Below are 12,041 nucleotides of genomic sequence, written 5' to 3' on the forward strand. Positions count from 1 at the left end.
ATATTCAAAACTGTACAGAGACCAAATGGAAATGTTTGAACTATTACTGGCCCTCAGATTTCAGTCAAATGATTCTGTTGCCTCAGAGAAAGAAGGAACACTGGATTTATGCAATATTGCAGGTACATCTCACTTGAAAGCAGGCTGATGCCTTCCTACTTCCTTACTCAAAAACCTAAAATTCTGATATTCTGGGAGGCTGACCTGCGATGGAAGTTGAACAGAAATGCTTGGCTAATGTGTTTAATCTCAAGCATTCAAACAGAACAGGGGAGCTTTCGATTAGAGGAGCAGAGTGGGAGCATCAAGGCACAAGACGACTGTGGGAAGGTTGCCTAAGCTGTGCCTTGGCTTCGGACATGAGCTCTGGCTACGCAATGGGAGTGTCCTCGAGAGCATTCATTTCCAAACGCCTTCATCACATTCAGCAAGCACACTTGGCACATTGGTGTCAGCTTTCTCTAAATAGTTATCTTCTCAAAACTGCTTGTTACTCATCTCCATGTATCTACAGTGTTACTAAAAACATATTGAGAATAAAAGGAAATGAATGCTCCAGCACTCAGTATTTCACCAACCCATTGTTTTGGCTATGTTTTGGAAGATTACTTTTAAAACAATGCAAAGTGCAGGCATCATTTTAGTGTATATCTCAGTATAAAACTATAAAAACAATACCCAAATTCATAAGCTGATAATTGATTTTGATCTTTGATTTAACTTGACCTCTCAAGTCCTTCTATTATCTCCACGTAGAAGAATAATGCTACAAGCAAACATGTTTTTCACATTTTGTCCTCCCTTACAGAGCAAATAAAAAACTTGTAGAATCTGGAATTAATAAAGATCATTAATCTCACTAATTCAACCAAGCCAGTTAGTTTTTTTTTTTTTCCAAGAACTATTTGCAGCGTCTTAGTCAAGCAAAAATAACTCTGTGCATATGAAGTCTCAAGGAAAACACATTATGTGAGCAAAGTTACCATTATGCAGACTGGACCATGCCAAGCTAACAAGATCTTTTAAAACATATTGTGCTCTTTAATGCATAAGAACATCCCTATTCTTAAACAAAATATATAATTTTCATAATTTCTGCTTTCATTTTTAGAATCCTAGTGCTAATTCTCCATTCATGATTAACAATCAGATGTTAAAGATTTCAAGGTAAGCGCCACCTTCTGCCATGTTTCATTTTATTGACAGAAAAAAAAAAAAAGCCTACTTACCAGAATTTTGGTCGTATAAGCACTGTTGATAGCAATTGCATTAACCAGCAAATCAAGGGTTTTTGCGGGTACTGAATCGGGGTCAGGGATCTCTTTGTAGTGGACATCACCCACGTAGGCTTGCACCACTGTCATGCGGTTGGTCGTCAGTGTCCCTGTTTTGTCGGAGCAGATGGCTGTAGCGTTACCCATCGTTTCACAGGCGTCCAAGTGGCGGACCAGGTTGTTATCCTTCATCATTTTCTGAGAAAAAGAGGAAAAAGCCTTCAGGATTTGCTTTGACAGATTTTAGATATTAGTCAGAAAAAGCAATAACACTTATGTTTAGCCTCGTTCATTATTATGTGATGTTCACTAACCCACAGCTCTGACGCTCCAGGCCAATAACCCAAACCCTCATTCTAGACAACCTAGTAGTCACCCTCCCTGTGCTGAATTGCCATAGTTACTGCATTCTTTGCAGTATTCATGCATTTTTAAAAAAAGAACATTAAGAATTAGCTAAGGTATTCCAGAAGAAAAATGGATGTTTCAAGCACTTGACCCTTAATCCTAGAGTATTTTATACTCAAAGGGCACAATATCACCAGCCATAAGCAATGGAGTCTTACAATTTGATAGTACAGGTATGGATATCCATGTGTTTGCTGCATGTGTTGGGCGAAAGACTTAGGAATAGGAAAATACTTTGAAAGCAGCAGTTTTTATTAACTAAGTCACGTATTTGAGACCTAGTATTTTTTCTATAGTATGTTTCTCTACATGTAAATTATGCTATTCATTCATTATATCCTTAATTTATTTACATGCAAAATAAAAAGTTTAGAAACATTTTAAGATCTCAGATGAAAATTTTACAGAAGGAATATCTGAGTAGATAAGTTATTCTGAGAAAACTGCTAGAAAGATAAGGGAGTAATCTGCGACTCCAAAATTTTAATCCTCTTAATTTCATAATTAAATTTGGCTATAAACATCTGCAACTTCATCCATGAAGAGCACATGGAACTGTAGCTTTTTTATGCCATTGATTTACAGACCAGTCTTCCTGAAATATGACAGAAGTTGAAGAAGTCATAAGCAAACTCAACTGAAGAGGACTTTTCTCTGATAATTATTTTTAATGTTTCTTACCTTTACAGAGTAAGCAAGAGAAATAGTAACAGCAAGTGGAAGTCCCTCAGGAACAGCAACCACAAGCACCGTAACACCAATAATGAAGAATTTAACAAAATACTGCACGTAGACAGGTGTGCACTCAGGCAACCATGGTTTCTTGTTGACCACGAAGGTGTCAATGGCAAAATATAGTACCAAAATAATTACAGTGATGGCAGACATCACCAAACCTGAAAATAGAAATAATCAGTCACTATGAAGCAAAATATAAACAACTTAAAACAGCTTCACTTGAATTTGATACCAAGTTATTTTCCTAGTCCATAGGAGATTGTTTATTACCACCCTCTACCAATAGTGATGAATTCCATAAGGTAGAAAAAAGCATATTACTATTTAAAACAACAAATACATTTAAAACAACAAATAATGCACTGAATCCTGCAGGACGCCTGCATGGTACTGCTCAATTTTAAAGCACTGCCTTACTATCATTTTAGAAATTTTCACTCAGTCTAGCTTAATTCGTGTTACAATTACTTAAGCTACGTTTTTTCAAGCTTTGCCTAATACAACATTTATCTATCCTTTTATTACTGCCTTTTACAAATTACTAGTCTCTACATATTTAAACACCATGTTATTTCTTCATCTTTCTTTTTAAACAAGCCTTTCTTAACAGGCTTGAAAAAAAATGTCCTGTAGCTAATCTTGCTATGTCAAATATTTCAGAAAAAAAAATCCTACTGAGGATTCTGGTTGTATACAGTGATGAGGTAATATTGCAGAATTTGCCTACAAAACAGGTATTTTATTTTTATTCTTGACAAATTGATAAATGCTTGTGTTTCCAAGCTTCCTCTTCTCAAAAGGAAAATATGCAAACAGTGCATGATTTTATGATGAGTGGCCCAAGAGAGGTACAACAGTGACAGAATTAGAGAAGGGAGACTAATAAATGTTTCACAGAAATCAGAGAAGATCCAGGGACAAAAAAAAAGAGTGCTCTTTTATTGACACACTTTGCTAACATAACCTTCCTTCTCCAGAATTTTCTTCCTGGGTTCAAGTGATGTACACTGCTTTCCATTACAGCATATAGTTTGACTTGCTGGGATTACTTACTGTTATTTGGCAGGCTTCTATAAAAAGGTTAAGCCTGCCTTTCAGAATAACGTCTTTTCTCCATAAGGAGATCATAACAACTGAAGAGCGATGCTGTGAATTACGTGTCTGGGCTGAAGTTTTAAAAAAATGGTAAGCTGAAGGATGCTAAGGTTGGCTGAAATGGGATGAGCCAGGGAGACAAGAAAATGCCAGAGAAAAAGGAGTAAATCACTGAGATGTTCTGTAGGTGAATCTTCATGCAGATATCCACATACATTCACCGATGACAAAGTAAAACTCAAGTGAGGCAGCAATCTATTAATTAATGCTTCTGGCACAGTCTGATTTAAAGGCATCCACATGCCTTCCATAATAGCAATGAACAGTGAGCAGGCAATGTAAAAGGATACTTAATATGAGAAACTGGTGATGGCCAAAAATGAAGTATTTTTATGTCCATGTTGTTTTTCCAGAAAGAAAAAAAAGAGAAGCCTGAGGAATATGAAACTGGGCAAAGCATGAAATTGCATAGTAAAGAAATGATAAGCTGAGAGATTCTGAGTGTCAGAAATTCAGGCAGAAAGAAATGGCATCAAGGGTTTACGTGATCAACAGAGTCCAATCAACTAAAAAGGAAAGACACTGAATAGCAGGGGTAAAAACAAGCCCTGATGAAGAAAGATAAAGGAGATTCAATAGGTGAAAAAATTATGAATCTATTGTAGGATCCCAAGCAAGGATCTGGATAGGGAAGATCTCGTTCATACTACTAGAAAAACGAAATTAATGATTCTATTGTCATGGAAGATCTTAACTTTCTATCTATAAACGGAAGAACAAGGATAACTGATAATGATAGGGAAGAGATGTTACTGGATATAATAATCAACAACTCTATTAATAGTTAACAAATCGGTGTAATACTTTTGGTAGTATTTTTGTTAAATAGAAAATACAGATTAGTGAGCAATAAAATTTAAATTTTGAAAATGGATGATAATGCACTGTATTTCTGTAACTGAAATATTCAAGAGAGAATTTGATTTTTTCTCCATATTCATTCTTAGTCATACTTTAAGAAAGCTACTCTCTGGGAAAGTATATCAAATATTTATTCAGATTGGGCGGGCTAACAGATGTAGTATTCAGAATTTACCATATGATAATTAACTTTATATCCTAATTTATATCCTAAAGTGAAGAGAAAATTGTGCAGGGATAAACATCTCATTGGGTAAATTACAAACACATAGAAGATTAAAAGTAATTAAGATGACACTAGGAAATGGGAAAAAAAAAAAGAAGATCATTAAATAAGTAAATATATATATATATACACAGATATATAAGAAAGCTTTAAAAAAATCAAGTACAGGTGATATAATCAAGCTGTAAGTTAGTCGAAGCCATTTGCAGTGATACCGCTGAAACTCAGATGACGGGTGCTTTTAAAGCCTTTCGTAGTTCTAGTCAAACTTTACACAGTCCCATCATGCATAACAGATTCAATTTTCCTACTATTTTCTTTTTTATTTTTAAATTAAGTTAGAAGTTGGAGGGTGTCATATTTAGACAGCAGGCATGAATACGGTTATTAAAGAATAGCAGAATCCCATAATCTATAACAAGGCAATGCTACATGAATAGCAATTTGAAATGATATGCATGTACTCAGAAGTTCTAAAAGGAGAGAAAATTAAATATCGTGCAATTACGGCACTTGGGAATATTAACTATAAAAAGTTGTGTTTCAATCCAGTATTCATTATAATCTCCAAGCTGAGTTTTAGGAGATAAAGTATCTTCACTTAATGCCTTCACAACAGTACTATGATGACCTGTTTATAACCATTGCTGTAATAAAGCAATTCTTGTTTTCAGAATCACTAATTTTAGAACCGTAGCCACTGTTACACACTTATCTCTGGTCAGCTGTCCAGTCATACCTGCTTTGCCTATCTGGACCGCCAGCTTGGTCAGCTTTCCCTGCAGGACAGATTTCTCCTTCTTGTGCATGTTGGCCTTCTTCTTGTCCTTGTCGTCTCCCTCTCCGCCCTCGGCACTCTTCAGCGGCTGCATCTCCATGGCGGCAGCCCCGTCCTGCTGCTTGGCTGAGGGTGCAGAACAGCAGCATTACTCCTAAACTCATCTTCCCTCTTTTCTCTCCTAGCTTTAGTACTTACTGCGTTCAGCTACCAACACCCATCAAGGGCTGCTCACAACGCAGATGAAGGTAACGACACGGAGCTGCGTGTCGCTCCCACCACGGACAGACACCCGTGTGGGTTCAGATCTGCGTGTGCACGCATGGGCACTCTAGGTAATTAACGCCCTTCACCAGGCCCCATGGAAACTGCTGGGTTTTTTTTGTTTTTTTTTTTTTTTTACTAGCAGTAACATTCTGTGGTATACATATACACATATATATCACCCTTACCCTTGCAAATTACTTGACAGGTAACATCACCTCAGTGCTGCAGGATTTTCTAGAATAGAAGCTCAAAATTTTTTGAGCAAGTTGAATGTATTTCCCTGAATTTTAGGATTTCTCATAAATGCACCCTTAAAATCATATTTTTATTGAAACCATTTTAAAGGCAATGTGGTTCAAGAGATGAAGCACACACCACTTCTCTTGACCTCATGGGCACCTTGGTGACCAGAGGACCATACTTGGAGAACCACGCTTGAAATGTTCTGGCAATGTTCAAGTAAATTAACCATCAGGTCAAGTGAAGATGCCAGCATTCTCCCATGAAATGTAAACCTGTAATTTAAAGGTTAAACCATCCTTTCTTGCAAGAATGCTTTCATATGAGGAAAGTTCATTTTAGTATCCAAGTAAAAAACATCTTTTTAAAAGCAAAGACATTCTAGTTTATATATGTGTATGTATCTGTTTTACACAGAACAAATTAAGCAGAATGAAATGAAACAGATCTGCTCAGTTTTGACGTGAACAGTTTATATAAAGCTATGCTTATTTAATCTGAAAATAGATTGGTCTGCCTAACCTTAAAATTTATTCAGTATCCTTTTGCATCCTAGTATCATTTCAGTTAACAGTTCTGTTATCATAAACAGCTGAGTTTATCTAGTCAGTTTCTGATCCTTAAAATGATCCAAGAAAAGAAAGTTCACTAATTTACTTACTTGACACAGTCTAAAAAACATGACAGTCGATGCATCACAATAAAAAGGAAATCAAGAGTCACTTCTGAGGGAGTGAAATAGCTATTTCAACTTCTTGAGGTTATACATTAAATAAGAAACACCTAATATTGTTAATCCTTCTAATCTTCATCCTTATAATATGTTTTTCAATTGCTAAATAATCTCTTTTCATTAAAATATCCTTTTACTATTGCTAGAACTTCTACAAATAAAAATGCTTACATACAGTGCCATTAAATACCATAGATGACACAACATATCAAAAAATGGGATTGGGATTTCACTAACAATAATATATAGCATATGCACAATACATAGCACGTTTCACAAGAAAAATAAACTCAAAATGAACTCAAAATGAGCTTCATGACATGAAAGCCCTTACTTGAAACTCAAATATTTTCCTCTTCTGAAGCTTATAAGTTAAAATCCTATAAATTATAATTTCTTTGCTAGAGCTTTTCTTTTCAAAACACTCTGAAAAATACAATCTGACACATAGGCAAAAATCACAAATTGTCATTTTATTTTTTCAACAGAATCTAATTACATGTTAAAAATAAAAGCCACAACCTGCTTAATATGAAAGAAGATTACCTTTGTTCTGGCTGTTCTCCATATTCCCATCCTGCATTTTGCCTATATGATGGAAAATTTCAACAGACAACAGACAGTAAACAATCATCACCCAGGACAGAACATGACAATGGAAATTTAAATAAAAAGGGCAGACAAAAGTAATGAGCATGTTACAGATATTTATTTATGATCAGCAGCCATTGTGAGCATATAGGTAGTTCTACATATATAGTCACTGCTGTGTGAACAACCTAGACAAAAAGAACTGAGGTAAATTCAGTATTTAACAAGTAAAATACTAAATATTGGTGCATACTTTTGAGCAAATTGCCTAAGCTAAGAGGGTGGAGCTAATTTAAAAAATCTACTAGGAAGTAGAATTCGAACAATAATCCTGAACTGAAATTTCAGACAACTAGGAATTAATAAAGTAACACTAATATAGGGCATGAATTTCCTAATCCATTCCAGAATTAAATTTTAGTAAAGACAAATTATAAATAATAATATACATAAATGTAACAGAATTAAACTGTTTAATTAAAAATCAGATATGATTTTAAAATTACATCATCCAATATAAGGGTTATCATACTTGGCAATTTACTGCTATAAACATGAGGGTTGGCTATTCATTATGCATTCAGATTTATCCTAAAGATATGCTTGGTGCATCTGTAATTTTAAATTTTCTATTTTAGCTATGTTTTGTTTTAGCACATCAAAAACATTTTTGATTTTATTAAACTGATAATGTAAAATTTGCAAGTATGTATTTATGACATGAAAATGGCAAAATACTGAGTGTAAGAAAACTTTGGGGTTCAGAATAACTAATGAAATGTTTCAAATGCATTCAAAAATTAGAGGTAACAATCTCTTAAAGTGACATAAGAATTTATCTTATACATTTGATTTTACAAATATGACATGCACAATGGCTGGCATTTTCTTTCAGTGGTTGTTTCTAATGCCCAATTGAAAAGTTAACAGTTAAAAGATTTTTACTTGATTTTTGATACACATATTAATAAGAAATGTATCATCAGGTTTTATATAAAAAAGAGAGCAGTTAAGCCCTGCTCTGTAAGCTTCCTACAGCTGGTGCTGACATATGCATCAAAAAAGCTACGCTTCGATAGAGGTGTTAATTTTCACTCTATAACAAAAATGGCTAAATTCGTCCAAATGCATCACCAGTTCATTTCATCCCCTACCACCGGGCTGCAGGCCCTGAGAAATTTAGAAGTGCACAATTCTGGAAGGGAAGTAAGGGAAAAGATGTTTTGCTACATATTGAAGAACTTAGTATTCAAAGGTATTATTATATATGCTGATGTAAACCACTTGGCATCAGCTGCTTATCTATATTTTTAACCCTACTCCCACCTTGGATATCTTGTGATTTTAAAATAAGGTGTATTTATCTTCCAGAGATTTATGCTTTTCCATGAGACATGCACCTATCAATCTGAACAAAAAATGTTTGTTTTCACACTAAAATTTGCCCCTTTTTATTATTTAATCTAAAAATTATAGTTAAAAGAAAATGTTCATAACTGAACTTGACATCTGCTTACTTGCTTCTTTTTCTTAAAATAGCTTTTAATATAGTTAGTAGAGAAAACAAAATACATCCAGAGAGCTAAAAGAGAAAGCCTTCTTTTAAGAAACTGAACATACTAATTTAGAGCAGTCTGTTCCTTCTTTAGAATACAAATCAAAATCTTAGTACAGTAGAGTTAAAGATCCTTCACCAAAAGAACACCTTTACATTTTCATAACTGGTGAAAACAAAATACATTGTTCTTCTAAGCCAGAATGTCTTAACTAACTGTATCATACATGTGTAATAGGAGCATGATAACTGTCATTATGAATTGCACTAAAAATTTAATCTACCCTTATTGCATATAAATAACCAGTAAATGATTGGACAAACATTAATAAAACATAAATATACTTATTACTTGCTTAACCTCAGCACCTATTGCACTTAGGTTAATGTTTCAGGTTGAGAAGTGTTCATCATAGCTATTTTTCTCTTCCTCCTCTTCCCAATAATTTCTTCAGTCCTAAGGCTGCACTTACTATTAGTAAGAAAATATTCTGGGCATTCTATAGAATAATGAGAGAGAAAAGGAATTTAATTTTAATATTAATTTGAATATAAAATTACCCATATTTTTATATAACTTTCGCAAATATTTCTTCTGTGGAAATAAACAAGTAAAATGGACAGTCTGGTGGCATAAAATCTGAGGGAAAGATCTAAATTTATTTTTTCCACTTTTCTAGGCAAGGATAAAAGTTGGGAGCTTTAGGAAGAAGGGCTCATGAGATGTTGTATAGCAGCTTTGAAGGTTTTGATATGTGAAACTGCATACAAAATACCTTGCATGTTACCTACCTTAATCAGAATGTATGTCTCTCTGCTGGGAACATAGCTGGGACACTACTACTGCCAGAGCTCTCACCACAAAAAACGTTATTCCTTCAAATAAACCTCAAAAGAGAGACTGCCCTCTCCCTCCCGCCACCCCGTGAGGAGGCAGTGAGCAGGGACATCCCAAACCTCTGCCTGCCATGAGGAGTCCTGTGTTCACAGCAGGAACGGCTTGGGATCGGCCTTGGTCCGTAACCTGGTTACCTTCTACCGTAAATTCCTAATGCCCCAGGGGACCACAGAATGTCTCATCTTGCAATGGCAATGAGTTAGGCCTGTCTTGGGGCCAAGTCGGCTATATGCTACAGCTAGTAAGAATAGAAGCACAGTGCCAATCTATATATGGGGAGGGGAAAAATGACATCGACCATCCAGTATAGCCTTTCTGTATGAGAAATAGTGTCCCCCTCTCCCCAGTCCAAGGAAATCCTGATTTAGGAATAAGGCCAGAGTCTGCTGGATGAGAATCCAGTGATTGCTGCTGCCCATATTCTCCTTAAAATAAATGCATAACTTCAAAATCACAGGATTCTCCATGCATTACTACCTTTCTGCAAAATTTTCTGGTTTAATCCTAGCCTGAGCTTGCAAGCTGTTAAAATCTGCACGCAGCCACGGGTGGTGTTTTTGACCAAAGAGGACTAGCAAACCACTACCTCCTTCCAGCTCTTCACTACTAGATCCAATGCAACTCATCGAAGATCCTTTTTACACAACAGGTATCGTGCAAACCTATGTGGCTGTATCATTACTGAAAATAAAAGAGATTTTCCTGTCAGTTGTATTTTCATAACTGAGAGGTGAATAATAATGTATTTGCAATCATTATGTGTTGATTTTCAACAAAAAATAGTGTGTACTTAGCACAGGAAATGCTGAGGCATATATTCCTCTTATCTTAAGGTCCTTTCTCCTGAGAGAGATTACGTATTAAATAAATACACTGTTTTCAGCCATATCTTTAAGGAAATCCTCAAGTAACAGCAAAAAAAGAGAGAATTTCCTCCAGACTGAAAAAATACGAACCATAAGAACTTGATTTTCTTGTTTTACAAGTTATTTTTTTTAAATCCTTTCTCCTCTCAGCCCCCCTACATTTTAAGTAGTTACATCACCACTGCTGACTAGAAAATTCAATGCATAATATAAGCAGAAGCCAGACTGCTGGAATTTCCCAAACCATTTCAGAGCACTCAGGTGTAATTTGACTTGCTTGGTTCACCGCTGAACACACTATCAGATCAGCTAAACTGTACAAAGTATTTCTCAGATGTGTTGATTATCAGAAAAAATACAGCTGTTCTAATGCTTGGGCTAACAGTGGTCCATTCCATTTAATACTAGATTAGACTATCAGAAAAGATGCTGAAATATTAGCATGCTAAGGAATGGGGCCAAGAAGCTGTATGACATGTCAAAAACAACTACAGTATTTTTCCTTTTTCCTTTTTTTTTGAAAGACATACAGCTCATTACCTGATGACTAGCTACACACAAGAATAGACAAACTGCTTTTCAATCTCTTAACAAAAAGGTGCTCAGAATAGCAAAAGTTATTCCTAAAGCATTTCAAGGTGAAATTAAGGCAGATTCCTGACCCCAACACTATTTCTCAAAAGTATATGAGGTCTATATGGATACTTATGAGAGCGCCACATCGAAAGAAAAGAATATATAATCCTTCTATTAGTGCTCTTGAAAGCTCTGCTGATAAACATAGAAAGTGTTTTACATTGAAACTTCATGCAAAGGCAACTCAGAAGTTTTGAAACCAGTCCTTCTTATATAACTCTTTCTTCTAACTGCAATTTTTATTAATGGCGAAGAGATCAAAGCCATGTCCCACTCCCAGGCTTAATTCCATATGAATAAAATAAGTTGCAGCATCTTTGTGGCATCTCTTATAAGCTACTGTACAGCTTATGGCACAGGATTGCTCAGAGGGGGAAACACATGCACATACATCATCTGTGCAGTTCACAGGAGGAAGAGGGAATCTTACAAAGGAGAGAAATCCAGCAAATACAACAAGCTAGGGGTTCTTGACGTACCATTGACTAAGCTGGCATTTGCATTATCAGTGGCAATTGCACCTGCTGCACCATCTGTAGCTGAAGGAGGGTGGGAGGAGGGATGGGAAGAATCTACTGAGTAATAATGGATAAAAAGAAAAACAAGCAATAAATAATAATAGGAACAAATTCACATGAAAGAAACAAAAACATTTATGGAATACTATTGCTTTGTTTTCTCCAAAACATTGTTTTAAATTAATCAACATAACTTTCAGAAACAAAACATCAATGTCATTAAAGGTGTTATAAAATAAGGCAAGAAATCATACATGGAATAAAAACAAATTAATAAATAAATAAACATGAAAGACA

General features: G+C 35.2%; 1 protein-coding gene across 9 annotated transcripts in view; it reads right to left on the reverse strand.

The window, feature by feature from the left end:
• The window catches only part of ATP2B2 (ATPase plasma membrane Ca2+ transporting 2), a 198,821-nt gene that overhangs the window by 65,938 nt on the left and 120,842 nt on the right, over positions 1-12,041 (reverse strand). For 4 of the 9 annotated variants that reach the window (XM_088522894.1, XM_088522901.1, XM_088522896.1 and 1 more), the window contains 4 exons: positions 7,227-7,268; positions 5,402-5,566; positions 2,364-2,578; positions 1,230-1,472 (listed from right to left, as the gene is read on the reverse strand). In XM_088522894.1, the coding sequence (XP_088379020.1) occupies positions 1,230-1,472; positions 2,364-2,578; positions 5,402-5,566; positions 7,227-7,268 (665 nt within the window). Of the gene's footprint in view, positions 1-1,229; positions 1,473-2,363; positions 2,579-5,401; positions 5,567-7,226; positions 7,269-11,705; positions 11,802-12,041 lie in introns of all 9 variants that reach the window. The other 5 variants (XM_088522900.1, XM_088522899.1, XM_088522902.1 and 2 more) reach the window with 2 other exon arrangements.

Source organism: Tinamus guttatus, unplaced genomic scaffold, assembly GCF_059628265.1.
Source record: "Tinamus guttatus ecotype Peru unplaced genomic scaffold, ASM5962826v1 Tinamus_guttatus_pri_ptg000169l, whole genome shotgun sequence".
Taxonomy (NCBI): domain Eukaryota; kingdom Metazoa; phylum Chordata; class Aves; order Tinamiformes; family Tinamidae; genus Tinamus; species Tinamus guttatus.